An 18,328-nucleotide genomic window follows, 5' to 3' on the forward strand; every position below is an offset into this window, starting at 1 on the left:
AATCATACACACAAAACATTGCCTATTTGCATCTGCAGTTACTCCACAGGAAATGGCATTTCAAAAAATGCAGAACATTAATGAAGAGAATGTATTCATTAAACTGGTTGGTGGTACATAGTATCTTTGCAGCTAATTTAATGTGCAAGCAGGGAACCAGGTACTGGGGGTGGGGGGGAACCAACAAAAACCCAGTTAATTATAAAAAATATACATGTCTGATAGATTTTATAAAGAGGTCATACAAAATAAAAATAAACTTTGATGACATGTTAACTATTATACTGAAATGGTGCTTACCTGCATAATGCTTCTGCATCAAAGTATCTGGAATGTCTATGGTCAATAATGATAATGTCATGGTGTTTATCGAGAAAACATTCTAGTGCAGACTCGGGTGTCCTGGCAATATTACATCGAAATCCAGCTTTCTCACATGCCCAACGGAACCCATTACTCTGGTCATCGTCTTCAGCAAACACTAAAAGTACCTGGGTTAAAGGCATACGGTGAATCACTACAAACAAGTCTTACATATACAGTAGATTCTGTGGCTTTTGCCTGTTCTCACATTTTTTAAAGCCACTTCCAAGACTCAATCCATTGTTTTTAACAGAATTGTTTTTAACAGAATTGCTTTCTACAGACTATTGCTTTTTATAATAGTCTGTGTGCAGATGTGTTTCAAATGGATAAAACAGTCTGCCAGAGGCATTTCTTTCAACACGGGATGAACAAGTTTGGGAAGTGGCTCTCCCACCATCAGCTACAAAAAGAACTCGGGCAATCAGTCAGGACTAGATGCTTATGCTTCACACAGGTTACATGAAATAACAGCGAGTTTTCTTTTTCTTGCCAGGATCATATTCCAGAAAAAAAATAATGCCATGGTTCACCTTGTATGAATTAATATTTAATGGTGCTTCAATGGCACAGTGAAAAATGTGCTTTCCTTTTCACCACATTCTGGTTTCCCAAAGTGCAGCCCACTCTGCAGGGTTCCTGGGAACTACAGACAGGCTGGTCAAGATGAACTCATGCAAGACTGAAATCATCAGCAGAACCTCTGTACATGGAGTACATCCCCATGTGACTCCTATGCAAAGCTCAGCATGGGATTTATATTACAGAAGATTACCATTGCTGAAATCCAGAACTGGAGGTCAAATCTATGAGCCAGTATTTGCTCTGTTCTGACTTGCGGTGGAATTGCCACTAACATTAATCTCTCTGAGCCTTTTAAAAATCAATACAATGCCTACATATTCAAAGGCCCAATTCTTTCTAAAATTTCAAATTCTAGGGTTTAATAGGGCATGGAATATAAACATGAAGTCTGCTAAGGAAGACTCTCTCTAATGTGACTGTGCTTTGCATCAAGATAGTATTTTGTAGAAGAAAACTTCTTTTGCCTGAAAAAAATACACAGAACGACAGACTACAGATGCATGTTAGCCTTGATTTTGTGGATGACTTTATGTACCAGCCCTTTGGGAAAGATGAATAACTAAACCAGCATTTGGTCTATCGCCCCAAGACACCAATCTTCCAGTAATTTCATCAAACCACCGTTAGATATATGCTTTGGTCAGACAATAACATGGAACATGTGTAACTTATACCACTGCTGTTTATCTTCTGGGTGATTTTAGGAATTCTAATGCTGGTTACACTTTGGACCAGGTTGCTGGAATGTCTACCAGTAAATCTTGACATTTCCATGTAGTGTGTATTTCTGTAAGAATGAAGGACTTTGTACTCATTTAGTTCAGATTCCTATAAAACCTATAAAAGCAGCCTGCAAAACTGTTTGCAAAACCATGTCACAGTTTGCACTATATTTAGTGAAGTTAACTTATAGCACTCTTAGAGAATGGTTTTCAGCAACAGCACAGAAAGTCAGCAGATCTAATTAATGCCAGTCCACAATGAGTAGAAAAACCAACATACTTTGCTAAGTTCACTTCATATCTTTTGTGATGATACTACAAATTTGGTTGATGTTAGTAATAATGCTGGTGTCATAGACCTTGACAGAACATTTGGCTTAGTACCATTTTGATGAAATTTTGACTAAGAATTGACTACCAGTAAAATACAAAACAAGGCAGACCCTATATTGATTACACGCTAACTGATAGCAGAAAGAAACGCAGATAGCTCTACTTTTATGAGCTGAGAGATGGTTGGAGAAAAGAGTTTGGCAGGATTTTTAGGATATCACATAGAATGGCATCATAAAAATCTGTCAGGTGTACATTATCACCAGGCAAAAATGCTCTAAGATCTCTAGACCAAAAAAAATCCAGTCATAAATTTTAAGCTAATATCTGTGATGTTTTAGAAATTAAGACTTCAGTTTGAGCTGCTGCATTACCTGAAGTTGATCTCGACGAAGTCTCATAGGGCCAAACTGCACATCTGTTACTGGTGCCTAGAAGAAATAACATGGGATCGTATTAATAGATATACACCTTGGTAAGAATAAAGATTACCTCTGTTAGAGAAGGCTTTTCTAATTTATCACTGTCCCACAGATATATTACTATCATTATGAAGCAGCTTCTTCATGAGGGTCTTACTCTGCTTTTGTAAATTTATATGCTAAGCTGCATTAAAAGAGTTAGAAATCAACAAGTTACTCTTCAAAGCATTTTTATTGTTATTTTAAGCATAGTGAATTAGTCATGAAGGTTTGGTAGACAGATTGTTATTTTTCTGTATCCTCTGTATCACTGCAGCTGTTTTGCAAACCATGGAAGTGTTTAGAAACTGCTCTTTTTAAAGTCCAAAATAGCATTGTATCTCCAGAAGAAAGGCAAAAACTCTGTTCTTAGGATGTCACAGGTAACAGGTGTTACAAAACCACACTAATTTCATTTCTCCAAGAGTGTTTCGCTGCATTCCCTCCTGTCCAGTACCTCCATGGAAGGTTTCAGGACTCAGATATTTGTACTTGATGATGCATGTAGTCAGTATGCAACACTGCTTTGAAAAACCCTGCACAAATGTTGACATACGTCATGCTTTCTGCACGCCAGCGATTCCACATTAGGTTCTGTTCAAGTAACACAGGCAAAGTTTAGCACGAACAGAGCTTCCTTCCCATGTGTCACTTCAAGGAATGGAGGTCAATGACCAGAAGGGCTGTTGATCATAACTGTTTCTCTTTGATATGATTAATCATTAATCAAGCTTGAACATGAATGACTCTTCAGCTGGCATGGGAAGGACTTTCTGAAGTAGTCAAACACATAAATACAGAGGGAGACTCTAATAGGATTACACAGGTTAGATTCTTTGGGAATTCCCACGAGTATTTGCACTTCCACATGCTTAAATGTTTTTTGCTTCTTGTCTCAGAAATGAAAACTAAAAAGCAGGAATAATAACTCCCAATTCAAAATGGGGAACAGAGGCCAACCAGTGGTCCTTGGAGCTACATAGACGCTTTAAAGGTAACTGCAGTAAAAAAGGAGAGTAAAATTATTTTTAGCAACGGAGTGAATTGAAGACATCTCTGGATTCATACGCACAAACAAAAGATTTTATGAGTACAAAGGTGGAATTTTTACACTGTCGTGTTTCAAAGTAAAGCCACACTTGAAGATCAGATTTATTGCTCTGCAGCCTAGAATTTTTCCAGTAAGTAATTATAAAGAATCACCAGCATGTCCCACAGAAAAACCTTTTAGAATTACATGCTCCACTCTCTATACCCTTACTGCTCCACTGCTCAGAGTTTCTCATGTGTGATTTTATTTATTTATCAACTTGGAAGTCATCACTGCAACATTAAATAAGAAAGAAACATGAGTCAAGGAAAAATGGCAACATAGTGCCCTGAAAAACAAGCCAGGAATCAGTGTTTTGCCTGTGTTATTTAAGAGGGCCTCTAAAAGCTGTTATTAAAACGACAGTCACCCTGGTCAGATCAGCTTAGTTTAAATACTCTCCAGTCAATTTTTTTTTTTTTTCTAATTTTGAGACCAGAAATCTCTTTTCAATTGGAAAAATGAAGCTGCTTTATTCTCCCTTGGGGCCCATCATCCAATTACTCAAAATCTGCACTAGAAAATAACAAATACTGTTGCTGATAATGCACACGGCAGGAGGGAATCCCGCTCTTTGCACCAGTGTTACTGGTTTTGCAGCACTGACAGTCCTAACTACTTGTCCTGAGTCAGTAAGACCAGCAGAAATGCCTGAAGGACACAGGGGGAGCATGTCTATAGAGTAAGAGCTGCCTTTTTACAGTCACTTCTCTGACCATAACCACATTTCAAATTGAATTTTGAAACATTTATTTTGTACACTCCAGCTGCCAGCATAAAGCAGCAAGTGTTTTCTGTTTGACCAAAGAGTGAGTTGTGAGGTTCAGATCCAGAGCTGAACTTCACTCGTGTCTGGGGGTATATAAAACCACTTCTATCGGGCCAGCATATCTTTAGACTACCAGTCCCAGCCCAAGGGGAATTTTACAAATAAGATAAACCCAGTTTTAATAAGATAAAGCCAGCTACTGCTTTTCAGATGATTCTTTCTTTTAAAAAGGTTGTGAATGAATAGTCATCAAAGTATTGGAAGGACTGAGCCTGAAAAACATTTTTCTCCCAGAAACCTATGGCCATTTCTACACTGAAAATACCTGTCTATGCACCCTTTAAGCTTAAGTTACAAGCACTGCCCAAATGAGATAAACTGTCTTGTTACACATTAACTTGCTGTCCTGAGCAAAAAAAACTTTTGGTCTACATCTCAGCTGGAAAATTTTGGTGAACTCCAGTTAATTCTTAATCCTGTTCAAATAACTTGATTAATCATTTCAACTTTTCGTGTGCTGCTGGTAGCACTGAGAAGTAACATGCTGATTAAGTACTGTGTCAAAATCATGGCTTCAGCAAGGATTAGCAGAAACTCTCAACTAGGGGTGAACTAAACCAGCTTTTAAAATACCTCTAATGCTGCAGACTTGTAACAAAACAAAACCCAGACAAGGCTCACATATATAGTAACTGCACAGACACATCTTTATTCACTCACACCTTTTGGTACTTCTTCCTTGAAGTTCCTTTTCTACTTGAAAAACAAACCCCAAGTACATTTGTGGATTGACAGACAGGACTTATGCATGTGACAGCCTTCCAGGCAGGCACAAACCTGTAAGAAAGTGTATGAGAGGACAGAGGCAGAAATAGTTGAAGGTTCCTGGAATGGATTGCGATATAGCTGGGTCCCTTGCCAAAGAGCCGCTGATGTGAGCTTTGCAAGTACAACGTATGTGACTGTGACAAGCACCAAGTTCAGGACATTTCGAGCTCCCTGGCTATGAATGCAAGTCTTCTGAAAATCCTTCCCAGGCCAAACAGCCTCAGAAGCCAGCCCATAACTTGGAGCCAGGGACTGAATCAAACAGAGTGTAGGAAGGAATAGTGCTGCAGGTTTCTGACAGCATAGCCTGCTCTCACAGCAGCCCCATACTTAAACCACCCCAGGAGTGCAGGCTGGTGCCACTGCTCATGGTCTCAAAGACACCGAAATGCCAGAATAGTATACAACAGTAACTAATTATCAGGCTTTTGGAAAGGCAAACCTTTGTGGCCATCTGCATGAGTGCAACCACAGCAGCTGCAGCTCAGCTCCTCAAGCTCTGGGAAGTGGGAGATGCCCGTAATAGCAGTATGCAGGTCAGCAGCTACTAGTTAGCTTTAATTGCAGACAGCAGCTCCGTTACTGCAGCAGCAAGGGCTTACACCCTCTGCTTAGAGACATAGCAGATAATCAACTCCAGGCTGCTTTAAATGCTTACACACACAGCAATTGCAGCCATTTTACATTCTCTGACTGCTGGTAGCACTTATTTTCCCCAAAATTTGCCTTTCTTATTTGAACACTGTATTTTCCATCCTGTTGAACCAGGCCTGGCCCTGGTACAAAGTGAGATCAGTCCCAAGGCAGTGCCATTAGCCATACACATGATAGCTGTCAGTGGGGAGTTTTCTACTGACTGCTGCGTGCAGTTTAACACTCGCTAGAACACTTACATCTGCATGTTGTAGCAGCCAAGTTGCAAACATTGAAATTGCTGATAGAAATACTTCATGTTTTCAATAACCAGAGAAAAGTGAACGTCTGGTAAACAAAAACAACTGCAATTAGCTTTAAAAAGACAGACCCAAACAACTGTGACTGATCTGATTGAAGTACAACAGACTCAGAGTTGACCTGGTATAACCTGGTAAAGTACTTCTCACTGAGTCATTCTTCACATTTTACCAGAACAGAATCTGCAGGAATGGTCTGTTCATGGTTCCTGGGCTGGGGTGGTTTTTTTTCCCCTTCTTACAGCTAGAAAATCGTTAAATGAACTTGCTCCATGACTAAATGTAGACAGGAATAAACGATGGAAATAAAGCCAGCTTGATCCACATGCTCTCTATGGTGAGAAACTGCCTAACTAGCATGTGGAATATATCAAAGCAGCCCACAGGTTCCCCATTTCCTAGAGGTCTCATATACTGGTTTTCTCCAAGATGCTTCTCTTACCATTACCAATTGGAAAGAGCAAACCTCCTAAAAAGGCAGAGTCAGCCCCCAAAAAATCCTTTGGCTATTAACCCCATGCAATACTCCTGCCATGGAGGGCACACACATTCCTTCTAGAGGCTGGTTTTCTAAAGTACTTCTTCTATGAAGCTTTTGTGGGATGTTTTAAAGCAGAGCCCTACACAGCCCAAGGTAACCCTTATCAGAGCTAGGGCTGTGGGCTGCTGCAGCACTACCCACTCACAAGAAGGGCTGGCTGGAAGCTGCTGGCATCCTGGGGAGCAGAAATCCTCACCTGAAATCCTCCTCCACAATCCACAACTGCCCCATCACTTCCCTTCTGCCTCAGACAGGGCTGTACAGGTAACAGGAATGACTTTCTGTCTGGGCAGACACTGGCCTCCTGCTAGTATCCCTCCCTAAAGGGCAGCTGGTAGCATTTCTGCTCCTGCTGCTCTCCTCACCTTTTCCAGGTTAGAGTTTGCAGGAGATGTGACAGTTTATTTTTCCCATAACCAGCTTGAAGAAAGAAGTGACATAAACTTTAGCTTGAATGGATTGCAGATGGTATGTGCTGCTTTACAGCTAGCATCTGTGTTAGAAAGCAGATAATGAGAAGACAATTTCTGTTAGTAGTTAAACTACTAAGTTAAAAGACTAAGTAACTGTGTCTTCAAATAAAGACTTTAACCTCAAGGCTCTGACTCATTATAATACATGACACAGATAACTACAATGATTAGACATAAGAGTTCATCACCGGTCCTAATGGACTACAGCTAGCAAAACTCATCATTTTACTCGGATCCATATTTTAAGACATCACAAAAAAGTGTTTTATCTAACTTTTAAAAATATAATTAAGTTTTCTACATATACTAGGTACTTGATATAAATCAACATGAGACCACAGCATGACTTGACAGTCTGGATCATCAAGATATGCTAGGATCTATAGGACTGCTAACTTAAACTGAATTTTGATAATTCTAAGGGAAAAAAGGATTAATTTTACAAATGAAAAAAATATCTTTTCTAAAGCTGCTGTTTTAAGCATAGATTTATAATGCCAGAAAGTGAAAGCCCAAATGAACTCACAGATTTATACTATACCTTTAACTTCAACTGATTCAGGATCTATTAGCAGCAGAAATTTGAATTCTACATAATAACATCCTTTCTCAGAAACCGTAGCCAAACCCTCTTGGATGCTGAAAGCTGGGAAATGACTCACTCAGTATAAAGTGGCATGACAAGGTCCAGGATCTCATCCACCCAGGTCATACCAGCATGGTGCCTCTATCTCAGCCAAGCTTTGTGGTTCTCGCAGAAAGTCTCCATGTTCACGATAAGCTATCAGGTTTTCACTATTCACATTTTTCTTTGTATATAACAGCCTTTATCGCTTTCTGAAATACATGAACACTGTCCAACCCATGATCATTTATCTATTTCTTCCTCAGTGAAAATCTATCTTAAGTATAGAATTTAAAGCTTAGCTTCCTATTTTCCATGCACTTTCTGCTAGACATTTAACATCATTGTTTACATCTTCCTTGCAGATCTTGACAGAACCATTTTGTTACAAACTTAACATTGGCACGAATTACATGATATGCCGGCTGAGCCTGTTCAGAGCATAAAATGATTTTTTTAGTCCAGGGCCTAAACTCTGACCTGGTTAGCAACAGTGAAAATTCAGGGTAATTCCACCAAATACAAAGAGAATATGCTGTATTTACTTCAGTGTAAATGAACCGGGAGTTTGGCCTCATGCAGATACTTCTTTTGTTGTTTGGAGGCCACAACAGTTTGAGTAAACAGTAAGAGGGAACAAAGCGTCCAAGGTTTCTGCCTTTGCTCAACAGATCCAAGGACAAAGGTAAGCCTGGCTCTCGAAGACCCTAAGCTGTATGCGCTCAGCTTATTCTTCACTGCAATACAAAGACAAGAGTTCTGAAAGGCGATTGAAATTTACCAAAACTGCTGATGAACCTGGACGAAACCTGTTAATTCCAGCCCTTAATATTTTTTCCTATTTCTGTTTCATAAAAGATGTAGACAAATGTCACAGACTCAGTAACTTACATAATGCAGCATTCTGGCTCAGTGCAATTTGCTTTGATAAAATCTGGCATTTACATTAATCTAAATTGGGTTCCCACCAATGCATCTCTGTCAACAAAACAATAAGGACTTAGATCTATATTTCAAGGTCTGAAAATCATAGAATCACAGAATCATAGAATAGTTAGGGTTGGAAAAGACCTTAAGATCATCCAGTTCCAACCCCCTTGCCACGGGCAGGGACACCTCACACTAAACCATGTCACCCAAAGCTCTGTCCAACCTGGCCTTGAACACCGCCAGGGATGGAGCATTCACAGCTTCCCTGGGCAACCCATTCCAGTGTCTCACCACCCTAACAGGAAAGAATTTCTTCCTTATATCCAGTCTAAACTTCCTCTGTTTAAGTTTTAACCCGTTACCCCTTGTCCTGTCACTACAGTCCCTAATGAAGAGTCCCTCCCCAGCATCCCTATAGCCCCCCTTCAGGTTCTGGAAGGCTGCTATGAGGTCTCCACGCAGCCTTCTCTTCTCCAGGCTGAACAGCCCCAACTTCCTCAGCCTATCTTCATACGGGAGGTGCTCCAGTCCCCTGATCATCCTCGTGGCCCTCCTCTGGACTTGTTCCAGCAGTTCCATGTCCTTTTTATGTTGAGGACACCAGAACTGCACACAATACTCCAGGTGAGGTCTCACAAGAGCAGAGTAGAGGGGCAGGATCACCTCCTTTGACCTGCTGGTCACGCTATCACCTGAGGTTCTGTTCCAGCATCTTTTTCCTTTTATCTATGTTCTGTTTAAAGTTAATTCCTAGAATTATCTGCAATACTGCCATGTAATGATACAACAGTCAGTGTAAGCAATGGGGTAACACACCCTCTGTTTTCTTAATCCATTTCTTAAGTTTTAGTACCAGTTTGTGAACCACTTTTACATAAATGAGTTCCTGAGGGCCAAACTCTGGCCTCTGATTCACATCATTTGGACAACATGCATGTTTGGTGAGAAGAAAAGCTTTATTGAGCATAACAACTTGCCAGATCTGTCAGAGTCAGGCTGCTGGCCATGTCAGCCGCAAGACTCAGTCTCTTATCCCTGACTTCCTCACAACACCTTTACTGCTCCTAAAACACAGCTCCTCTTCCACTGCTTGGCCTGAGGGCAAGTTCTGGGTTCACTGGGTCCTGAGGAAGCTACCCAGGAGGTACCTACACCCGGCTGGGACTGGGACTGCTTCCCTGCTGTGCCAGGACACAGCGCTCAACACTGGCTACCCTGGGTTTAGCAGGCCTCTCCTGGGACCGAAGAGGACACTGGTCATTTCTGGCTAATTGCTTGGCTTGCCACACATGCCACCCATTATTATACATGTTTGTCTGTCCGTATTCTGGGCAGAATTCCCCACTGCATTTCTTCAGTGTTATTCCACTGCAATAAGTAAAGCCAAATTAGAACAAAACTAAAGTAATACTGTTGTGAAATCGGGCTTGCTGCCTTCTAGCACACTTTAGACATCACTGAGAACTCCCATTTTGTACCATTTATAAATTCTTCTCTCACTCTTTACAGGAAACTTTGGTTATCAAGCTGCAAGCCTGGCACTAGCAAAAGTGAATCATTCCATTTTGTTGGGAATAATTAATGATGTGGTACCAAAGTGACTTTTATTATTACTTGTAATGCAGTCAGGCCTGGGTGGCCTCTGGCCCAGATGAGTGGCCCACTGTGGAAAAGTTGTACAGTGACAGGACAAAAGGCAGTCAGCTATCGCTGCCATTGCTAAAGGTCAGAACTTTTACACAGAGCATGCGAACAATTTGGGGGAATTTAGCTGTTGATAAGCTACTTCAGTGATAAAACAAATGTCATTATCACTTAGCGTGCCCACAGCACTATTGAACACAGAACTCAAAACTTGCAGAGGGAGGAAATGGTTGCAGTTTCCATTTTTACATTCAGAGGAACTGAGGGACGGGGGGAGAGAGACAGTCGCAGCACAACTCATGCCGAGCCCCGGTATCTCTTGGCACAGCGTCAGTTACTCCCGCTTCCTGGCCAACCAACAACAGCAGGCACTGGTAATACTGGGAGCACTGATAATACCTGATATATCTGGAAAACACCCACCAATTTCTGGAATCCAAAACAATAGTTTCTGATAATTCAAACACAATTTACATTACGACTGGGTAACCACAGCGTTATCGTAGGCTTCCACGGTAAGCAGATACCACTCCATCAAAGTGACTATGCAAATATCACACTATGTACTTCCACAAGAGACCTCAATGAGCAACACACCAAAAAAAAGACAGAATAAACCACAGACAAGTCAGAAAAAAAAAAAAAAAAGGCCATCTAATCATTAATCCACAGTTTTTCTGTCCAAAGAGAACAAAACTGAATGGAAACCAGTCCTCACAGTAAAAGCTATTCAAATCTAGCAAGTTCTGTTTGCTGCAGCATCTACACAGGGTTTAAAGCTCCATCTACTTGCCTGCTTAGAAGAGAAAAAAAATGTGAATCATATTTTCCACAACAACCCTGGAGATGTGAATCTTCCTTAATGCTGGTCTGTGCCTCGTGGTCATCATTTTGCCAAATGACCAACCAGCAGTGAACTTTTTGAGCTTTCAAGACCCAGCAGCACTGAACTTGAAACGCTCTAGGCATTCAACTTCTGAAGATTTGAGACAGTTCACTGTGGTCTTCATTAAAGTCTCCACTTTGTGACAAAGTTTTTCAGTAACTTCTCCGTTCAGGCACATACACAGATCTTCATCTGGAGGCTGTGAGCTGTCCTCAGGTCGGATCCCTGGGCTGCAAGCTAAACTGTAGCCAAATATTTCTGTGCAGTGAGGGCATGCCATAGAGCATTTGTAGTTATATCCTGCGCTAAGAGAAGAACAGCAGCTTAAATGATCTGGCTTGTACTTTAGCATAATTTTAAACCCCTGTAATATTGGTTTTCTATGCATAGATTGCAGAAATTGATGCTTTTATCAATAAAAAAGTAGTATGAACATTTTCAGCTGTTCAAAGTCAAATGTAGTTTTTAAGCATTTATCTCTTTGGAGATTCTAGCTTAAGGGTAACAGGAATAGAATGTGCAACATGCAGAAGCTGAATCACTTCAGATGAAAAAGAGGTCATCTTTAAGGCACTAGCGTCTAATTCTATGGGTTTGTTTTTTTTTTGTTTATGACTAAATTCAAGGGTCAGCTAGAATACCCTGCACTTCAGAGCTAATGTCCTCTGAAGTCAAGTAGCCTTGGTATTCTGGGGTTACTTGCAAGTTAGGGTTATGATTGCCCTTGTGAGATGTTACCTTGCAGGCAGCTGAACAGCACGTATGTGGGGGCATTACACCTCTCTGAGTTTCAGCAGCTAATCGTTGTACGCCAGCATCTTTGAGACCTCTCTGGTTTGCCCCTTGCAATCAGGACCAGCCACCCCCTATCTCACAAAATGCTTTAAAGGCAGCCACATAAAAACTGTGTGTCCAGCAGCTCCCAGGAGGCTGAGAGACCTATTTCCTCTCCTTTTCCCTCCACCTGACACAAGTCTGGTTACTCCACAGGCTAGGAGAGCTATAACCGAGCTCTGAGTACCAGTTAACTCCTCATACACCAGCACCGATATAAAAGTTTTGGTGTGCTAAGCTCTCATCTGCTGGCATCTCGACACAGATGTGTGCGCTAGCCAAAACGACAGAGAAGAAATCAGTCTTTAAGTCTTGCAAATCATCAGCCAACACACATTCAAAACCAGAGCATTAAATATGTTGGGGTTTGCATCACTCCAAGCAAATAAACCCAGCTTTCACTTTACCAACAATTTTGTCTAACTGAAAAGGAACTTCTCACTCCCCTCCTGCTGCCCCAGGTGTATTAATTTTACAGGCAGGCTAGAGCTGACTTTCCATCCCCCACTTGAGTAGAAGCTTTAGTACAAATACTACATTCTTCTGGCCCAAAGGGAAATGCTTGCTGCCTGCACTTTAACAGTTGAGCTGCACGGCACTCTGGGAGACTTAAATATGGCACAGTAGTTCTATTGTTTAATATTATTAAAACTGCTTGCTCTCTTGTGATTCTGCAAGATCCCAGAGTGTAGCAATAAGCACTAATCTGTTTCATATCTACCAGCTAGTTCTCTTCTTTCTAGTGGATACCACTGCTAGTTTTATTTTAGAGATTACTACAGACATATCAGGATACAATAGATCTCCATCATTACCAGTTTTAGTTTTTCTTTACACACATGAATTTCAGTGAGTTTTCTTTGAACCATCTGGATTTGAGCAGGAAGTTCCAGTCTATCAGGAAAATTTCCAATTACTTTATGTCAAACGAACTTTTCATGGCCCTATCTACCAATTCTGTAATAGCCACAAACAGACCAAGCAAAGCACAAAAAGTACAGCACAAAAATAGCATAAACCACCCAGTGGATCTGCTAGGCTTCCTAGAAGACCTCTATTTTGTCCTAAGCCTCCATTTGTTAAGGAACAAACTTGTTTTTTCTATTGTTATGAATAACCCATCAGTTTGCACTGCCACAGTTCAGGCTTTACTGACCATAGTAATTTTTATTCTCTTCTGCCATCCATTATCACAAAAGCAACATTTCCCAAGCAGTGTCAAATGACCTGCAGCAAACTGTTGTCAGATCACAGCTGGGCAGGCAGCAAGCTGAGATTTCCCCTCCTGACCAACTCAGAACTGCACATGAGCTCCTGCCATTGCTATTTTATCTTACACATCTCCAGTCTTCACATATGTGGGCATCCTGGATGGGCCAGCTGATTTTAGTCCCCTGAGACTGGATACTGACAGTATGGAGCTGCTTTCTTCTTCTTCCCCGTTCTTCCAACCATCTGCCACACACAACAGCTTTACATAGCTTACTCAGGTGTCTGTAAACCTGCTGGACACCACTGGCATGTGGTGTTCTGTATGGTCCAAAAGGTCTGCTCTGCCCACCTCAGATAACAAATTCACTTGTGCTCTGTCCAGTATCCTGCTTGGGAACTGCTCTAAAAGACAGCAAAGATGGAGTCTCCAAGATGTGATTTCACAGGTAGAATAAATGCCAAGTCAGTGGGACAGAGGCCAGTACAGTGAAAGAGAAATGTTCCATACTGGTAATAAACATTTCAGTATTTTTATTTATTGAATGCAGGTTTCCCAGGATGACTGCGACCATCTATTGACATTTGAGAAAACCAAAAGAGAGGTTCTTGGCATGCAAGCTTTTTCTAAATAGAAAACTTTGTCTCCAACAATGAAGACTTGAGATTGCAGGAATATTCAAGAGGTCTTTTTAAAAACTACAGGAAGTTTACAGTAGTGCATCCTTTTTTCACCCTAAGGTTTAGCATTAATTTTGCTTGTTCACACCAACGACCAACCCAACAGGTTAACTCCAGGCTTTATCATAAGGAGGAAAACAAATGGATTCCAGGTCTGGGGATTCCTTCTTTCTTTTGACTACTTTGAACTCCACTGGCCAAGGGATGACTGACTGGTTTCCTCCAATACAGATGCCTCTTCATTTCTGACGACCTACAGGGTAGTTTGAAACCTGACACTGGTTTTCTGCTCAGTCTGGTTCAGTAACACACAGTGCTTCTGCCAGCCCACAGGCTCATTAAGTATTACATGCTCGGTAGATGGGATCACTCTTTTTCCTTAAGTACAGTAGAACCTTTCTACAGTTATGCCAATCCCCCTAAACTTTGCATGTCTTTAATGAAGCGGGGATTTCATTATTATCAGAATTGCAATTAAGTAGAATTTGATGCAGCAAAGCAACTTTGCATTCTGATTCTCTTGTAAACAGAATTTCACTCTATCTGGATTTGTGGTAAGCACGCTCCATTTTATTTAACTTAGAAAAAAACTGTTCGAAAAAAATAACTATACTATTATATGTAGTATATACAAAGCAACCTCTGCACATTCTGCCTACAAATAGCAATTCCCTTAGAAAAGAACTGCTGAATATGCCAAAGAAGACACTGCTGCTATAAAATGAATTATTAGCATGACTTTCTCTCTAGAAATATACAAGCAACCTATATGTTGCCACCTCCTAGTGAAGTTTCATGGGACTAAAGCTGTGGCAATCAAGGTCTCAGCAGAGCAGTCTCCCATGAGGCAGCTCTTTAATAAACAACCCATCAGCAAGGAAGCCCATAAAGCACTCTGCCACTGTAGTCATCAACTGGGAAACAAATCCTTCTGGGTATCAAATATCCACTCAAGATGACATCCCGCCCACTGTGAAGTTCATTGACACGAGTACTGTCTAGATACACTCTCTCCAGGTACACTATATTTCTCCAATAAAGTACAAGGACCATAATTATGCAGATAGTAATCATAGCTCATATAGCCTCATATAAATTATTGAGATTTCCAGGAAAGAGAGACATTATCTGAGATACTCGCATCAGATACCTTTTACCAGTTGTATGATGGCAGTGAAACTTTCACAGACAGTCTTGCTGCAGTTACAAAGTTTGAAGGAAACTTTTGTAACATGCAAGGATAAGAACATAGGGGTAAGAAGAAAAGATAGGAAAACATGGAATAAATCTGTAATTTAAACACGTGCATTCACCTGCAAACTGCGTAGTCAGATAAATGCTGTATAAAACCAAGAACATTTAGGAGCGGTCAGCTAGCAGTGGTTAAAAGGTGCACTTGGTTGAGCAGATGTGGACGTTGCATGTGTCACTTGGACAGCGATTTTAAAACAGTGCTTGTCTTCCCCATAATGTGGGTAGGATGTCAGGAAATCTTTTTCAGAAGCTTTATCAGCCTCCCCAAGTTACAAGTCCTCAGACCCTACAGTGGGCCCTTCCACAGGGGTGTATGAACACCAGAGCACTGTGTGTGATCTTTGAAATACGCAGGTTCTCTGCTCCCCACAGCAAGGACTTAAAATGTGAGCAGAGCAGAGCCAAGAGTAGTGCAGCAGAAGTTTCTCAAATATTAGGACCACCTTCTGCACAATTTTATTGACACCTGTATCTATCTCACTCATCTGAAAAGGTCTGATGTTGTAGCTGAGAGTTGCACACTTGTCCTGTGACAGGAATCGTGCTGGAGCTGTGCATACACAAGGAGCCCGGGCCACTCTGTCACATGACACAGAGCTCATGGTGCATCATTTAGTTGGGCAGCAATATCCTCATTTCACTTGGATAACAATGATGAATTAGAAAATGCAGCTACATGGAAGACAGAGGCTCCACTTAGTCATTATATAATGAAATGGTGTCAACCTGTGCAAAGAAAACTGGCATCCACCCAAAACCAATCTCTCTCGAGACAGAAATTCTGGCATGCGACAAGATGAAGCTCATTTATTCTGTTTTGTAACTATCTGAAACGTGTTCCCACCCTGAACATTTTTGCATTCTCACTCTGCTGGCTTTTCTAAGAAGGATGCAACGGGCTTAGGCCTTCTGCCGCAAGCGCAAAAGCTTTACGCCAAAGAACAAGAGAAAATAGCCATTAAAGTCCTGTCTGGCGACACCAGTAATAAGTTCACAGTCACCATTTCCTTCTTCCTCCCCTGCACCAAGTGTTTCTTCCCAGACAGTAATCCAGACTGCTGATAGCTCTGGCAGGGAGCTTTTACCAGAAATTTTAGCAGGAAACGCTAATTTGCAAGCCTCGGTGTCTTCCCAGGGGAAGACACACATATCTGCACAACCAAACCAAGGGCCCCAGAGCTCCTCAGACCTGCCTGCAACACACAAAAGAGAAATCCCTCTGTATCTCTAGCAAAGCTGAGTAAAAACCAAACTGTGCTCATTTATTTTCTTTTGCCTTTTCCCCCTAAGCATTGAAATACTACAAGAACATCCAAAGCAAACAGAAAAATTCTATTAATGAAATATCCAAGCTAGCGCAGTGTCATGGAGTAATTCCGAGCTCAGCTGGATTTCTAGGACACAGAACCTTGATGGAAATTTGTAAGACTAGAATAAAACAAAACCATTGCTATGTGTAAAAGTCCTACTGCAGTTTAGTGGTAAAGATAGCCTGTGTGAAACAGTAAATATAACACATACATTACAAATAAATTCAATATCAGGGATAAATAGTTTTCTAGTATAAAGTCTAATGTCTCACGTAGCAGACAAAGATAAAACAGACTCACTTCATTAACAGTTCCAATAAAGCTGCAGTAAAACTACAGGTCACTTGCAGAACTGAAAAATATAAATAAACCTATAAATTCATTAAAGTTTGATGTAGATTGAACCCTTGAATCAGACAGAGCACCGGATTCCTTCTTCTTCCTCTATGAACTTTGAACATACAGATGTAATTACTTACTTACAGATGTAAGAGAGAACAGTGTCCTCGATTAGGAAAGCTTTTATCAATCATGGGAAGTTTCATTTGACTTGTTTTATGTGTTTGCATGTTCCTTTGAGCCAGGACAAATGTTCTTACCACATTCATATTTATGTGGTTAGCAGATTTTTCTGCATCTCTTTTGTCTTTATTCTCTAAAGACAAAACAAATGGTGTGCTGCTAAATGTTGAACTTTGCAACTTCAGTACTGTGTTGCAACAGGAATATATTTTGACTAACTCTATGAGCCACTAACATGTACAGTCTAAGCATCTATCATGGAACACCAAAGTTCTACTTTTTTTCTTCACTGCTTAATTTGAACCAATAGGTCGAACTCTGGATGACACTGAATATACTATGAGATGTAAAATTTTACCCAGTTGTACTTTGCAATCTAATTTTTCTAAGAACATTCAAATGCATTCCAACAAAATAAACCTTCTGTGAAACAGCAGGAAAATATTAGAGGTGGCATCAAACCACTACTCTATTAAACATAAATTACTCACAGTATGTTCCCCACAAAACAGAGTAACGAAATTTGCAGGCCACAATATGAGGCTGTACCCAGAAATACTTTCCAGATGAAGCAAGCAAGATTTGCAGTGGTTTCGTGACACAACTGACAATTTCCTACTATTGGAAGAGCAATTCTCTAGTGCATTTGCTGCCTCCTTGCACACCTCCTGTTCTGAGTTCAGTGGGCAATGACAGCTAAAAAGAGCACCCACACAAACAGAAGGTCCATCTCGGCTCTCTGTGTCCTTCCATCTCTGTGCAGCTGGCCCCGAGTGCTGAACAGCTGATCACCTGTGAATCATTTTGTCAGACAAATCTAACACATTGCGTACCAAGCGTGTGTGGCATTTCAGCCCCATGCCCCCTCTTTATTCTTAAATAACACAACCCAGACGCTGCTACCGATATACTCTTTAGGAAGAAAGTAAAGTATGGCTTGTTTGAACCACAAACTAGTAGTACTTCAAGCATTTAAGATTGATCGGTTCGTTTTACAAGAGAAACATGCCTATTTGGGAATAATATTTTGCTGATACTGTCAACATGGAACTATGGGTGCCTCAATTCCTATCCCACGTATTACATTTCTACTTCAGACTGTATTTTAAGACAGAATTTCACAGTGTTAATGATAATTTAGTAACTTAACTGATGATTTTGCTTTGCAATTCTCTTTCATATTTTTAGCCCGTTCTGTGATTTTTAAATCTGCATGGCATATAGAGTTACCAGAGCCACCATCTGACTGGCTTGCTATTTTTTCTAGAGTAAGAAGAATCTTTTGGCTCTGCTAGTCAATAAAAAAACACTTCTT

At 40.7% G+C, this 18,328-nt stretch overlaps 1 protein-coding gene across 7 annotated transcripts in view; it reads right to left on the minus strand.

Annotated features, from left to right (window-relative positions):
- PDE8A (phosphodiesterase 8A) overlaps positions 1-18,328 on the minus strand; it is a 121,936-nt gene that overhangs the window by 31,405 nt on the left and 72,203 nt on the right. For 5 of the 7 annotated variants that reach the window (XM_065688969.1, XM_065688968.1, XM_065688974.1 and 2 more), the window contains 2 exons: positions 2,378-2,434; positions 301-491 (listed from right to left, as the gene is read on the minus strand). In XM_065688969.1, the coding sequence (XP_065545041.1) occupies positions 301-491; positions 2,378-2,434 (248 nt within the window). Of the gene's footprint in view, positions 1-300; positions 492-2,377; positions 2,435-7,659; positions 7,725-7,780; positions 8,130-18,328 lie in introns of those variants that run through there. The other 2 variants (XM_065688971.1, XM_065688970.1) reach the window with 2 other exon arrangements.

This window comes from Lathamus discolor, chromosome 8, assembly GCF_037157495.1.
Source record: "Lathamus discolor isolate bLatDis1 chromosome 8, bLatDis1.hap1, whole genome shotgun sequence".
Taxonomy (NCBI): domain Eukaryota; kingdom Metazoa; phylum Chordata; class Aves; order Psittaciformes; family Psittacidae; genus Lathamus; species Lathamus discolor.